The 14,784-nt window shown below is 49.3% G+C and overlaps 1 protein-coding gene across 1 annotated transcript in view; it reads right to left on the reverse strand.

Moving 5' to 3' along the window:
- Nucleotides 1-760: 760 nt before the first annotated feature.
- Fid (class I SAM-dependent methyltransferase fire dancer) overlaps nucleotides 761-14,784 on the reverse strand; it is an 87,713-nt gene continuing 73,689 nt past the window's right edge. The window contains exons 3-6 of the mRNA XM_077702635.1: nucleotides 11,714-12,015; nucleotides 8,537-8,594; nucleotides 6,503-6,855; nucleotides 761-5,035 (exon numbers count right to left, since the gene is read on the reverse strand). Coding sequence (XP_077558761.1) covers nucleotides 1,628-5,035; nucleotides 6,503-6,855; nucleotides 8,537-8,594; nucleotides 11,714-12,015 — 4,121 coding nt within the window. The 3' untranslated portion in view covers nucleotides 761-1,627. The remainder of the gene's footprint in view (nucleotides 5,036-6,502; nucleotides 6,856-8,536; nucleotides 8,595-11,713; nucleotides 12,016-14,784) is intronic.

The following is a 14,784-nucleotide window of genomic DNA, read 5'->3' on the forward strand; positions in this document are numbered from 1 at the left end:
AGAGACTATGTGGCCTGTATATTTTGCGCGTTTCAACGAAGAAAAACATTCGGAGGCTGTCACTTGCGCTCTTATCAATGCCCTTTTCCCCACGCTACGCATTTCAAAATCGTTGCAGTTTCTTCGCTTTCGCTTTGGCGTCGGGCATCCGCACGTCACTCTTTGAACAAAATGAAAAGTCAACGGCCTCTCGTCCTTTCGCGTGAAAGAATCTTCGGTGATAAAAGGGCGAACTTGTCCGCCGCCAGTAGGAACAACGGCTGCTCCTACAGGTAAGACACCGTGGTGCGTTTCAGAGGAAACCTGCGCGTAGCTGATTTGCACAGATAGAGGAAGTCCTTACCTTCCGAAATGCAACGTTCATGTCCCGATTCCCGGGTGATGTAGGAGACTTCCCTAACTAACGATACAAGTTCTAGTGCGATCCTAGTCGGAGGCACTACGACTGTTGGCCCGCATCCCAAAACGCGAAGCACATCAGGCGTAAGCGAGGGTTCACCCAGAACAAGAACTTTGTTGCTAACAGGCGGAATTTTTTTCATCAGCATGTTCCGAAGTTGGGTCAAAGTCTGTTGCCACACAAACTCCGCAGTCCTGTTGGCCATTGCGCTGCATCCTGTTTACGTCTCGTACGCGTCCTTTTTTGCGCTGTTCCAAGGAGGCTGTAGCAACACACCAAAGCTTATACCTTAGTAAAAACCGAACATTAAGAGAGTGACTAGAAGAAAGTATCCACTTTTTCAGACGTAAAGTGATTGAACAAACGTTTTTTATTTACAGCATATTCACATGTCAAAGTCCTCATCAAGGGGTCATACAAAATTCGTTGTAGTCACTCAACGATGCAATAATTCAGTAATGGCCATGCACCCTTTTTACCTGGTTTTCCCATAGTTTTTATTGAAATCATGTTGCTCAAAAAATTGGATGTTTTTAGTTGTTTAGAGATAACTAATGATTGATACCCTAATTACAATCTATGCAGGTGTTGTTTATACATGCTGCTACTCCTGTTTTTTATTGAATTGTAATAATCGCTAGAACTTGTGTTTAAGCGTGGAATTTGACCATGGTTCTAACGAGATGCACAGAATAGATGAGATATAATTTTATTTGTCAGTTGGTGTGTATGTATGAGAAGAATATTTCTAGGTTTAGAGAGTAAACCTACAAACGGTCTTAAATACGCGGTACGTTTACCTTAAAGGCATGCTTTGAGTTATATGTTAGATGGATGGGTCATAATTTAAGGGTCTAGCTTTGTCTCTGTTCTGAATTTTTAGAGATTTATGCGCCAAGGGCGCCATAAGACAACGTCTACGCTGAGTAAGAACTACGCTTTCTGAGAATAGCACTGTGACGCAAAACCGCGTATGCCTCGCAACCCAAGAGTTCATAATTTCCCCGTCTCGAACCGATATCTGGTTCCCGCATTATTTCAGGAGCAGATCGTTATGTATAACGAGTATATACAGAAAATACTGAACCCACCACAGTCGTTGTTGATGCCATTAATGAAACAATACTCCAATGCACCAGACCATGGCATGCAACACAGTTCCCATTTGTGGGACGGCACCTCGTGAACAACGAAGGGTTCGCAGCGCAGCCTCGTCTGTGCTTTGTATTATATAGTCCACACCTGCACTTTCTCGGCCACCACACACCAACTGGCGCGGTCGTAGTACGAGGAGATGATGTGGAGGTTTTCGACGTACTTGTCGATCAGGTTGTCAAGTTCTCCCTCGCGGAACACGTGATAGTACCTGTGGAGCATTATGGAACTGCCGCCTCCATCCGTGTCCTGCAGAGACTCTTGGGAAGAAGAAAGCGATGCAGACTCCTTTCTGTGCAGGCCACTATTTTGTTTGCCTTCAGGCATTCCGGCGTCCTGTTTACTGTCGTCGGTCTCCTCTAAGGACGCGTTTCTCCCCTCAGTGTTCACTTCCCTTTCCACCTCATCCTCTTCTGCCGGTGTGGGTGTCGGGCTCGGGCATTGGAGTACGGTTTGGAAGCTAGCAGTCGAGCTAGAGCCGTTCGAAGTGCTATTCACTAACCTTTCGACTGTCAGCGAGTCATATGTGTGAGCCGCGGTTTCTTCGGCCGTTGGCTCGTTGCAGGAGTCGCTTTCTTCACTGTAGTCTTCGATAACAACATTGAAAGCTGGAGGTTGGCAGTCACTCAAATCTGCTTCGTCATCCACTAATTCCTCAGTTTTGCCCGCTTCTACCGGAGTACCCTCGTCATCATCGCCGCTAAGCTTTGCAGTTAGTGTGGCATCAAGCTGCACGTGCTCTCCCTGTGGTAGGTCTTCCGTCTTCCCGTCCTGTTCTACGGGATGAGTCTGCATACCGGGTGAAGTCACCACTTCTTTTTCATGTATGCCAGCACCTTCATCGTAATCGTGAGTTTCTTCTTCACTGCACTCTTCTATGCTTTCTAAGGAGTCGTCTGGGGAGCTCTCTTCAGTAGTCGGCTTACAAGAGACCACACTTGTGGTCATGCTTTCGTCGGTGCTTAACTCAGGTCCACTGGAAAGCCGGCTGGTCTTAACATCAGCGGCTAGCGGTGATTGCACCACAGGATCGTCGCCTCCGTCCATCGAAAGGACAGACGGCAGCAAGTGCTCCCAATACCTTTCCCCTGGCTTCCCTACACAAGAGTCTCGCATTAAAGGGAACACTTTTTTGACAACAGTAAGCTTTATGGCCATTTCAGTAGAATCAACGTCTTTCTCTTCAGCTTCTGCTTCTGTGTTCTCCTTATGTACAGAATGACCCGGAATATGCATCTCTTCGATAATAATTTCTTTTGTTGGTGACACCAAAGAGAGCAGTGCAAGACCGCTGTCAATATTGCTATCAGACGGGACGAGTGCTTTGTCAGCATCCTGCTTTCCATCGACTGAGCTAACGCTTGACAGAGTCGGTGAAACGCCACTTGTCCTTTCAGTCCACAGATCAGGTGACACCGTGCTCGCAATGTCATGCTCACCGCCTTCGGGGTCATTCTCTGACGAGGGCGCTTCGGTTTCAGGCTCCAGAGTGCCTTCTGAACTGGATGCCGCGCTCTCCACCAGTCCAGGGGAACTGGCCTCGTCGGTGCTGGAGCAGGTGACGAAGGTCTGGGTTTGCTGAGACTCGCTGCTGGTGGTGAGGCTCTCCTCCTCTTGCGCGGTGTCGGGAGCCGTGTAGTAAGGGTCGTCCAGGTCCGTGACGTCAAATTCAATCTGCGGAATGTCGTCCTCGCAGGAACTGGCATCCCCACCGGCCGCCGTGCAGTCAGGGTTGGACATGTACGACTCTGTGTCTCCCGACTCGCTGTCTCTGTCCTCAGTGGCAAGTTCCCCAATACGTTCAGCAGCTTCTGGCTGCTGAGGCGAGTCTTCCAGGCTCTCCCATTGTTGAACGTATATGGTCTCCCCACAGTCAGTGAATGACACGACAGCACCTATCACGTCTCGAATCACCACAGCCTCGCAGTCGGAAAACTTTTCCAGATACTGCCGCGGGAATGAGCCAAGAAGTGGCGGCGAGCTTTTTGGCGCTGACTTGAATGTGGGCGAGAACTCCGGAGAGGACGCCTCTTGGGTGCCCAGAGTAATGCTCAATGGCGAAGCTCTGAGGCTGTTCGAGGCGGCCCTTTGAAGTTCTTTGCGCTGCATGATGGCTTCGATCTCACTGCTGCTCCGCTGTATCACGGACACTATTGACTCTTCGCTGTCAACGCTGGTGTCGCTTTGCAGGCTGCTGCATTTGCGTGACCTCACAGAAATGACTGACTCCTCCGAGTCTTCGGACACGTTACGACTTCGGGACGTAGTCGGTGACGCACACATTGAGGCTGACGCCGAAGAAGCTGAAAATCGGCGGTGCTGATGCCTCTGTTCGGAACGATTGTTCGTACCTACGCTCATGCTTCGCTTGACCACCCTACGCCGGCCTTGCAGCACGCGACAAACCTCTTCGTCTTCTACGAAGATGTCCGAGTCAAAGGAATCCTTTGAACGCTCCTGCTTCTTCGCTTCGACAAGAGTGGTTCGGACCTTCTCGTCAGGGTTTTTTGACAGGTGTGTTGGCTCTTCACACAAGGTGTGCAGATCAGGCATAGAATAGTAGGTCGACAATGATGAATCCTGATGCGCCGCCTCTACCCTGGATCGCTTTCCTTCGACTTCTCCCAAAGAGCACTGATTGTAAAAGTTTTTCAGCAGGGACTTCTCCTGAAGTCTCTGACCGTGTAAACGTAAACGCTTCCGTGCCACTTGCGATGCCCCTGCCCGGCTTACCTTGGTCGAGATGTAGTCGTGAACGGTGGCTGTCGCCGTCGCACTGATGAGGCACTTTTCGAGGTTGGCGTTGTTGTTGAACGAGTTAAACCAGTTCTTGGTTCGGCAGCCGTTGAAACCAGTCGGAGGCGACGGAAGATAGCCGAGCTGCTGCTTCACGATGGAAGACAGCTGTTCCTCACTGAGGATGCTGTTGCCGTTGGCGATGTCGGACGTCGTCAGCTGGCTGGGCACATTGCTGGTAGTGACGTCACCATCGCGGCTTCTTGGCTTACCCTCGCTGTCGGGGCCTTCGCTCGCTGGTTCCTCGGGCGACTCCTGGCTTTCGACCATCGGTGGCAGCTGGTATTCTTCGCGGAGGTGCTCGAACCGAGCGCAGCAAGAAGCGGTGGATTTGGAGCGCACGATGCCGTTCCTCTCCTCGACGATCCTCTTCAGGTACTCACGCGGGTCGCTGGCCGTCGAGATGCGCTTCTGGAACTCGTGCGAGCCTTCTTTCCTGCGCCGCGCGCGCAGCATTGCGGGGATGATGCTGAGGACGTCGCCCAGGGAGCGGGACTTCCCGTGGCCCCGGATGAAGCGGCCGGTGGCGCCGTCGAGGCTCGACGGAGGCCTGCTCCTGGCGCTCTCTTCAACCGGAAGCTCTGCGTCCAGGTGGCGCAGTTCGATTAGCCCGTCGTCGTCCTCCTCCTCCTCAGCATCCTCGGCGTTCGCGTCTGCCTCGGCTTGGAGCTCCTTGTCGGCAGCCTGAAGGGAACCGAAAGAAAAAAAAAGTCAGACGAGCAGTAAGCTAGGGCCGACGAGCAACAGCGGGATGTGACGTCCGTGCATATGTTCTGTGACAACTGCCACGTCTAAAGAGATGCTTGAACTTAACTAGGCTCTTATACGCGTACTTGAGGCCGGAAATTTTTCAATTATCGCGGATTTTAAGCAGCTACATACTATGGAGATTAGCAGACCGCTTCTTCGCACACCTTCCAACATAGTTCTACTACGAAGCCACTATTATGAAAAATCTCGCAAGGCTATTTTTAGCGCATAATAAACGTTGCTTTTTTGTTCGCTGAAGCCGGCTGCTCAATATTCCGTGGCTGTTCAGTTGAATCAAAAAGTGGCAAGCAATACCAAGTCCTGCGTCAGCGTACTTTACGGTAACAAAGCAGGCATTCCTTCCTGATGCACAACTTAATTCAAGGTTTTTTTTTAGCGTGGGGGTGTCAACTGACAGCACGGAGACGCAGAATACTGAGAGAGAAAAGGAGACGTCTAGCCCCGCGAGCGACGTAGACTTTTATTGACTGATGTAGACCACCACCAACGTTACAGGGGGGCGTTCGTACGAAACTGAACAGGTGCATAAAAACAAACGATTATTTTCAAAAGGTGATTCTGTACCTTTAAGGCCATTAGAGTTATTAAACTTAATTACGTTATTCTGTTCTAGCGGATAGACTTAGTGTGTGTCTGTTTTGTGTTCTTTGTAATTTCGCGCCGTCCTTGCGTAAGGGGAGAACGGTACTTTTTATAGAGATTTTGCATTGGCATTGGTTTTGTCGCCACTTTTTGGAGCTTATGCGGGTTCTGGAAGTGCCGCAAAATGGCCGTCGTCATTTTATTTGCTGCAATATTATTTATTGTTCATTTTAAACAGTCAGGTGAAATTCAGCATATTTATAGGTTTGTCTAATCGAGCTAACGCGGTGTAGATTGTTCTAAGGCACATTGTTGTCAGGCCGTAGCCTTTAGGTCTTGGTTCATTTTCCACAGATTCGAAAGAAGTGAATCAACTTGAAACTGCACACTTAATACGAGTTTAAGGCCTGTTTATAGAATGGGCTCCAAGAAAATCTGGCGGAGGGTCCACCAACGCGTTTAACACATATAGTATAGTAAGCTTATATGTATATGCTACTTGTTGTTGTTGTGTTTGCGTTTATTTAATAGCCTCAAGGCTTAGTAGATATGAACCGAGTCCGGTCTATATCCAGGAAACTAGGTTAGCCTCCCGGATAAATTCCAACAAAGAACGGTAGGCAGGGCAATGTTGCTCATAGAACTTTCGGCCGGCATTCCAGCCATGGTTCTCGCAACAAAAAAGAAAGTCAGGGAGTGCAGCAAGGCTCACATTCTCAAATGAGTTGGTGTAAAATCACGTAGCCGAAAACCCAACTAGGCATTGAGCGTTAAAACTGATGTGATTACGGCACGTACCTGCGGCGATGTCACCTTGTTCTCGAGAGCCCCGGTGGAGGCGACGGACGCGGCGTCCGAGAACCAGCCTCCGCGGCAGCTGCTGTAGAAGTAGGGCCGGGACCGGTGGCTGGTAGAGGAGAGTCTCTGCAGAGCGCGCCGCATAAAGCTGTAGCAGGTCTCGCTGGGGCTGGACAGGTCCGAGCCGGAGCCGTCCAGGCTTCCGCGGCCGCCCCTGCGTCGGCAGCGCTTGGAGCGGGCTGGTGCCGCCGTGTCGCTGTCCGACGCCGGCGGGTTGTACGACTGGTACACAAGCAGGTCGTCCTCGCTCGTCGTGGTGCTCGTCATTTCGCGCTCCACCGACGAGCCCCGGTCTGTAGGGGAGAACAGATAGCGCCCATTGCCAAGGTGAGGTGCAGGGTATACAGAACGTCACTTAGTGTAGAATGGCTCTGATCTGCGGAAGTTGGTACATATTCGGATGGGAAGCGGCTTGAACTTAGACTAACTTAGCGGCGAGTCCTGTATTTCCAGTCTTTTGGGTTCGACTGAGTTCTAGCTGCTTCCCATCGACCCCCACTTAATGTGACATCTTGAGTTTGTTTGCGAGCTTCTTCGCACAAGCCGTTTTTAGCTTCAAAACGGGATTTTGTGATAGCGAAGCCAAGTAACGCTACGACCCAGGGATAATGCCAAGAATTCCAAAAGTTCGCGTGTGTTGCCAGTGACAGATCTATGCGTGTAAAGAAAAGTTTAAGCCGGAAACGGGCGAACAGGTCGCTGAAAATTTTTAGTGCCAACACTTTATACAAAACATTTAAGCAAAACATAACGAGACCACGAATATTTATTTTATTTTTTATTTATTGATACTGCAATCCCACATTGGGATTTTGGCAGGAGGGTACAAATGATGAGGAGATCACAAAAAAGGCAAACAACAAATACATAGGTACATAAGAAAGAATAAATGACATAATTTCAGCACTAAGTTAAAGATGATGTGAACGAGGAAAGTGGAGGCTGTTGTACTTGGGTGCTAGTAAGCTGGTTCCATTCAGTAATGGTCCGCGGAAAGAAGGAATATTCGAAGGTATTGTTGCGTGTACGAAAAGGAGTAATTGTCATTTGATGCCTTTGCTTTGTGGCATACCCGGAGGAGAATCTTATTATGTTGGAGATGTCTAATTTATAGTGGCTTTTTACTATTTGATAGAGAAATTTTAGCCTGGCTAAACGGTTTCTTTCAGCTATTTGTGGTAAATAGGCTCTGGATAACAGGGTTGAAACAGAAGTACGCCCGTAGCTCTTATAAATCGATCGGACACCCTTTTTTGTATCTTTTCAAGCTTGTTAATATTGGTTTGAGTGAAGGGGTCCCAAAAAATAGCTGCATAATCTAATGAGGGAAGAATGAGAGCTTTATATGCGGTCATACGGACGTCAGGAGTGCTGAATTTTAGAGCTCTTCATAAATAGAAAAGCTTACAGTTGGCATTTCTTGCCACATAATCAATGTGGTGACCCCAATTTAAAGTATTTCAAATCCAGAGGCCCAAGTATTTGTACTCAGATACTTCATGAAGGAAATTGTTTTTTCTACATAAAAGTTTTTCTACATAAAAAATTTGGCTTGTCTCTATATATTACCCTCGTATTTCTTGCAAGCTCATCTCGTACATCACGGACTCGCTAGTGGGGTCTATGCAATTGAACTAAATTACAAATAAAGTAACTAGTTCTCAATTTTTTTTTACGCCCGGTGGGAAAGAAACACGAGAGGAAAAGGCTTGCGGCTCATTTGAAAGAGCATAAAAAGGTAAGGCTGGAGTCCACACCGACCACTTTATAACCAAAGTACACCTTTAACAAGTAGGAGTAATGGCGTTTTCCTGCAGGCCGTTCGGATTACGGAAACACAGGAGCGTTAACAATCTCAGCGCTCTATTTATTTATGTTTGATAATGAGGAAATATTGTATAGCATAAAGCAATGAATGCGCTTTGTCAAGATTGGTTCCTGAAGGTCAGTTAGATGAACCCGAGGTATAGTCACCTTCACTGCTGCTCTTGGTAGGCTGCCGGTACGGGACAAGCACGTCCTGAGACTCGAACTGCATCCAGGAAAGGAAGGATCCCCGGTGAGAAAAAGCGCCCAAGCACGGCGAATCATTTGAGCAAGCGCCGTGCTTGATAATTTTATTGCGCTCATGACGGCGATTGTGGCAGTCTTCCCACGCGCATTTAGACGCGGTGTTGCACACTGTGTTTGTCACCGTCACCAAGCATTGTTGTAGCATCCGCGCTGAAATCCGCGCGCACCGAAAATGGCTCGAATATGTGGCCGCTTATTTCTGATTGAAATTTACCAGAAGCTTTGTGGCGCCGCGTAGTTTATTAAAAACAAGGGATAGAGGAAAAAAACTCCCCGCATTTCCTCGAGGGGAAGAATGTGAAAGTGCGAATGCACGAGTTGAATTTGCGCGGTTCGGTAATGTTCGCGAAAGAGAGATCACACACACACACACAACTACAAAGAAAGAAAGATGCATTTATTCACAGACACCTATTTGTGTTGTCGTTGTACTTGATTGCTAGAGCGGATCTCAGCTTTGAAATTTCGTGTCAGTACTCCTTTAAGCAGGTGCATTAGCCCTTCTCACGCCCGATTCTTGGCCAATCCCCCACGTGGGTATGTGCCATGTCAGCGGCCAGGCAGCGCGCGCCCATCTCCCCCCGTTGCCAAGGAAGACGAGGAGATTCCTGGCCAATCCCCCACGTGGGTATATGCCATGTCAGCGGCCAGGCTGCGCGCGCCCATCTCCACGTGCGCGGACATCGCCGGTGGACGCAGGTTCAGGGTCGCTTAAGAAGTGCATTGCACTTAAAATGCGTCCTCCCGGGAGCACGCGGGCTTATCTCCGAGTGAAATTTACCAGAAACGTTGCTGCGGAGTTGGCTTTATTAAATCAAACAAGGGATAGGGTGAGTAATGCACCCTTTCGAGAGTACAAGGGCTTATAACGGCTTTTAAAACGGATCTGTCATGAACTTTGTGATCACCATTTTCATCAAAAATTTTTGCAAAACGACAAATAACACAACAGATGGTTACTGAAGCCGACAACTGTATACAGTGGAATGTTTCTTCGTTCGTTTTCTTTTTTTTTTCATTGGCAAAAGAGAAAAAAGTTGATAAGCTCTGTGGGGAATGATTGAATGGACTTCCGGTTGACCCGTCTAGCTATTCTATTAAAGATTCAAGTGGGAATGACAGCTGTCTCTTCGGCTTTTGGGGATATTAAAACACAGGCGGCATGACGGCTGGCCTCCATGTAACATGCATTTAATAATGTAATATTTAAGATAAACATCTTGTGTTCGGTAAGGACCCCCTGTTTTTTTTTTATAACCCCGTCTGCCGTAGCTACGCTGGCAAGGGCCATTGCTCATTTTGTTTTGCTCCCTAGATTTTTCGTTCGTTTCGCGCAACTGTAGTTGCGAGAAACTAGATATGACAACCGAGTGAAAAAAAAAAACGCACATCAATGATTTAAAATAGTACAGAATACCTAGCGAATTTATTGAGCCGGAGCGCCGAAATGAATAGAATGCTGTGTGTCTTCTTTTTTTGTAAGGATTGATGCTTGAGTTATGTAATGATGACAGCGCCGATGAACCCTGTCGGGACTATGACCCCCCTCCCTTCTCGTGGCCTTGTTGTGTCCCCCTCCTTGGGCGGAGGCGATGGGCGGCCTCCGCGGATGCCAGCGAGTCGCAACCCTTTGTATGGGCCTCGCCGGCAGCTTTTTACGCGGCGTCGGGGAAGGCTTTCCTGTCCTCCTGACCTTCGGGGATGGACAGAGGGGGAGCGGAGGTCAAAACCCTAATTGGCAGGTGCGCTGCCGTGGGGAGGCGGCTTTGCTTGTGCCCTGCTCGCGCATCTGTCAATGAGCTTGTGCGGAGCTGCGGCCCAGAGCGGTCGCATCAAGACTTGCTCCCGTGGCGGTTTCTGGGCGCCAGAGCCCCACGAATTTCTCTCCAACCGCGAGGCGGTTCGGCACCTTTTTGGCCTCCGGGCCCACATCAGGGATCGTGCCGCGATACCCCCCTTGTGCGCTGCGGCGCCTTTTAATTGTAACCCAGTTTTCGTTTTGTCTTATGTTTGCTTCATCGTCTGTAAATAAGTGTAAATAGGCTTTTTCTTCATCCTTTACTTGCCTCGTCTCGTCATCGGGTCCTTCACCACCCTCCACGACGACACCAACCACCCTCAATAACGAACCTAACTTTACTGGTTAGTTGGTGGCTCATCGCGAAAACGGTAGAGCGCACACAGACCCGGACAAAGAAAAAATGTAAAAACAAGGCACTCTTCTAATTCCGGATTAACTTTGCAGTTAACGTGGTAAGATGGCATTTTGTCATCATTACGTTTGCTTCTCTGGGTAAGCAAAAGAGGTTTATTTTTTGAACAAATGAGGAACACTGAAGCACCAGCCAGCATCGAAAGCTTGAACTAAGCGCAACCCTCGACTGTTGGTTCCTTCAGCATTAACTGCAGGCTCAATTGTCGACATAGTTCTATTACCTAGTAAAGTAACGAGAAAGGTATAAACGAACCCCTTTCTCTCCCTCCCTCCCCATCCCCAAACCCATCCCGTTCCTGACGAAAGCATGTTTACCATGGGAAAAACTTGCCGCGTGGTAGCGCCCAGAGCAGCATATAAGTTAGGAGTCCTTTGTAACCACTCTGAATTCGAGTTCAGACACATGCCAAGCTTTGGAACTCATGCGTTTTGGGTGCAGAGCAAGCTGAATATGAATCCTCATAACTTGAAAAGGTGCACAGAGAAAGGCGACACTTCTTGTCGGTGAAGAAATGCGCACTCAGGCCCACGCACGCACGCACGCACGCACGCACTTAGAGATTTATAGGCGGCCAACAGCTAGGCAGCCAGGCGACCCTTATCGCTCAGAAATAAATGACACAATAAATTCGTAGTTCTGTAACTGACGAACACAAAATACATTTAGCCATGACAGTATCGGTTTGGAGTTCGCCCGTATTCCCCGTCACGCGTGAATGGAGAACGGGGAATAATAGTTTCACTTTCGAGAAGTGAGCACCTCTTCCTCCTTTTTTCCTTTTCCAATCTTCCCACGAGCTCTCTAAGCCCCCCGGATCCAAAGAATAACGGTGGCTGGTTAGTAATCATCCTCGGAGACTGGCCTTTCTCTGCGTCTGCTCCATGGCCCAGACGGTGATGAGCACGCGGCCGCCGACGCGCAGCACGCGTGCCAGCTCCCTGAGCGCCTGCACGCGGCGCTCGGTGGAGGCCAAGTGGTGCAGCACGGCCACCGACAGCGCCGCGTCGAGGGCCTCGTCCCGGAAGGGAAGCGCCAGGGCATCGCCGAGCACGACCTGGTGGCCGCCGCCGCCGCATGACGCAGCGACGCGGGCCAGCGCGCCGCTCCGCTCGCAGCCCAGCGCCCCGAGGCCGCCTGCCTCCAGGTACTGGCCGCCGCCGCAACCTGCAAAGCAACGACGTCGACGACGCCCGCCTGTAGAGCGTGCTTCACCTGTGCATGACCCTTTATGAGGTGAAAACAACTTTAGAAAAAACCAGTGCTTGCAAAGGGTACTTCGCTTCCATTGGACGCCTTCGGAGGTGAAAACAGAGTGCCCGCAAACACCTTTTTGTTGGCACCACAGCGCGTTTCCCTCACACGCCGTCAACATTCGTCAAGTGGAACATTTTGCAGTGCGGCCTTATAATCAGTCGTTTGGGCCTTTCATGCTGTTAGGGAGCTACTTCAACATTCTCAAGCCACACATTCCCAACACTATCTATGTATCCTCTGACGCTCTCCTTCTTCCTCTTGCTCCGTGTCCTTGATTTGAAAGCTCCCTACTCTTTCGTGAACTTCCCAGGTGGTGCTGTGGTGCATCACACGTAAAGGCAGCAATGCAATCGGTGCTTTCTTGGACGTTGCTTGAGCAGAAGATAAAACGAATCAACATCACCAGCCAGCATTGCTGGACATAATTTGATCACTGGAGCCCAATTCAACAGGAAAACCATTAAAGTAACCGGGAGTCACCCCGCTTCTCTTCGACTGGAATATTTGCCTGCTCGTGAGGCAAGAAAGGGAAGGACACCAATCAAAGAAAAATAAATAAATAAACACCGCAGCGCAAAAGACTACGCATCTTGAGACACTTGCACTGTTTACGATCTAAAGAGGTGTTTCCAGTTCGGAATCCTGTAGGAAGCCGAGCAGTGCTTTCGTTCTAAAGGTACTGTCACCACTATAGGCCCAGGGCCAAAGCAAAAATTCAACACTCATCACTGTAGTTATTCCCCATCTGGTGTAGCAAGCCTCACCAAGCCTCTAGCAGGGCTCACCTCACCTGTTCACAATTAAGAGCCCCCCTCTCTCTCCCCCTCCCTCCCTCCCTCCCTCCCTCCCTCCCTCCCTCCCTCCCTCCCTCCCTCCCTCCCTCTCTCTCTCTCTAAAAAAAATAAGCAGCGGCTTAGCTAAGCTATTCCAGGATATACGTAGTGTGAGCTAATGTTCAGCTGGTTATTCTTAGCTTTCCTGGTTGTCTAGGATTACCTCGATCATCATGCTTACTGCTGCTTCAATGACACATTCACGGTAACCCATTTTGTGACGCATGTATATTTATCAAGCGGCTCCGTCGCAGCGTCACCAATCTACCCAGAACTAAGCTGGTTCCACAGGCACACGCCGGTGTTGCTGCGACGCACGAGCCATCTTTTGCACACGCGGCCACCCCTCGCATGATCATCAAGTGGACCGGGCCGCCACGTGTGAAACGGAGGTCGGCGAAGACGCTGGGCGCGTGGGGTGTGTGAGAGACGCCGGGCAGCGAGCAACGTGCGCCGTGTGACGTCACAGCTCCTCGCGCATGCGCAGCACGGCTCTCCAGGGGCCACGCAAAACTGCTCAACCTCGGCCAGTGTAGCTCACGCTACAAAATCACGTTCCCTCCTTTTAACAGGGACAAGGCCGTGCTCCTTACTAAAGTGAGGAGATGAGTAGGCTTGTTTTTTTTTAAATCCTATGCCAAAGACGAGGTCGCGTACCCAAAAGATGGTGGTCGTGGCGGTCTTAGATGCCTTCTTCGTAAAAAATTGTGAGTGAGGAACGAAAGTAGCATTCTAGAGCTAGCGAAGGCTCGTACGCTTCCTTAAGTCTACGAATTGTAACGGGGTAAAATATTTCTGAGATGGATGCTCTGACAAGATACCTGTGCGGAAGCCAAGCTTAGTGCGCGGAAGAAAAAAAAAACTGAAAACCAACATTGCGGTCGATTAGCTGTAATCGAGGGCCTTGTAGACCCCCCCCCCCCTCACCACCACGTGGAACGGGCTGTATAATCTGTGCCAACAGAAATTGGCTGCAAATGCGCCGAATGTTTTTATAGGAAGGGTGGAATCTCCGTTAGGCGAGGTGGGTTTGCTTTAAACGAGCCGTGAAGACAAAACACAAGTTTGGTTCATTCATAAGGTGGCCTCGTTAGAATCATACTGACACCAGATTTAACATAAACTTCGCTCAAATAAGCTATATAATTAAGAAAAAAAGGGAATGGCCATGCGACCCACTCGCTCATTTCCCGCAATAGAACCTATGATGTCATACCAGCCTGCTCTGTGATTGGCGGAGGCCGGCAAAAGCAAACGCAAATTAGGCTGAGCTTATAAGCTTGCAGAACAAACCATGGAACCCAAATGTTGAAGCACAAACTTCCAGAATTGCTAAATTTTTGCCATACAAACACCATTGTTATCGAAAGGACAACGGTCAAGGAATTGCGTGTCTTCTTTAACCTACAAACCAAGTGATTGCTGCCGATTTTATTTCATGTATTTTCCTGTGTTAACCTGTTGTAACAGTATATATTCTTCTTTCTGTACACAACTGTTCTTTTATTTCGTATTATGTAAAAAACGCGTGCAACCGGGATTGTCGCGCGCTTTATGTTATTGCAAAGACTGCTGATTGTTTGTTTCACCTTTTTTTGTTTTCTCCTTTCTTTTGTCGGTGTGTTTATTGTACGCGGTTCACTGCTGAAAAATTGAACATGTTATATTGTATTTTGTGTTGGGCGGGGGGGGCGGGACCAAGTCAAGCTGATTCACGACCGGGCTGGAGCGGAGGCGTGCGCGCACGCGTTGGTATCAACACAGCGCGCGCCGCCGCTCTGGCGCGGCCGTGGATGATTGTACAGCTTTTTTTCCTTGCCTCCCCCATCTCCAAGGATGGAAAATA

The sequence above is a fragment of the Haemaphysalis longicornis genome, unplaced genomic scaffold, assembly GCF_048455015.1.
Source record: "Haemaphysalis longicornis isolate Haplotype H1 unplaced genomic scaffold, Haemaphysalis longicornis Haplotype H1 scaffold_3, whole genome shotgun sequence".
In the NCBI taxonomy this organism is placed as follows: domain Eukaryota; kingdom Metazoa; phylum Arthropoda; class Arachnida; order Ixodida; family Ixodidae; genus Haemaphysalis; species Haemaphysalis longicornis.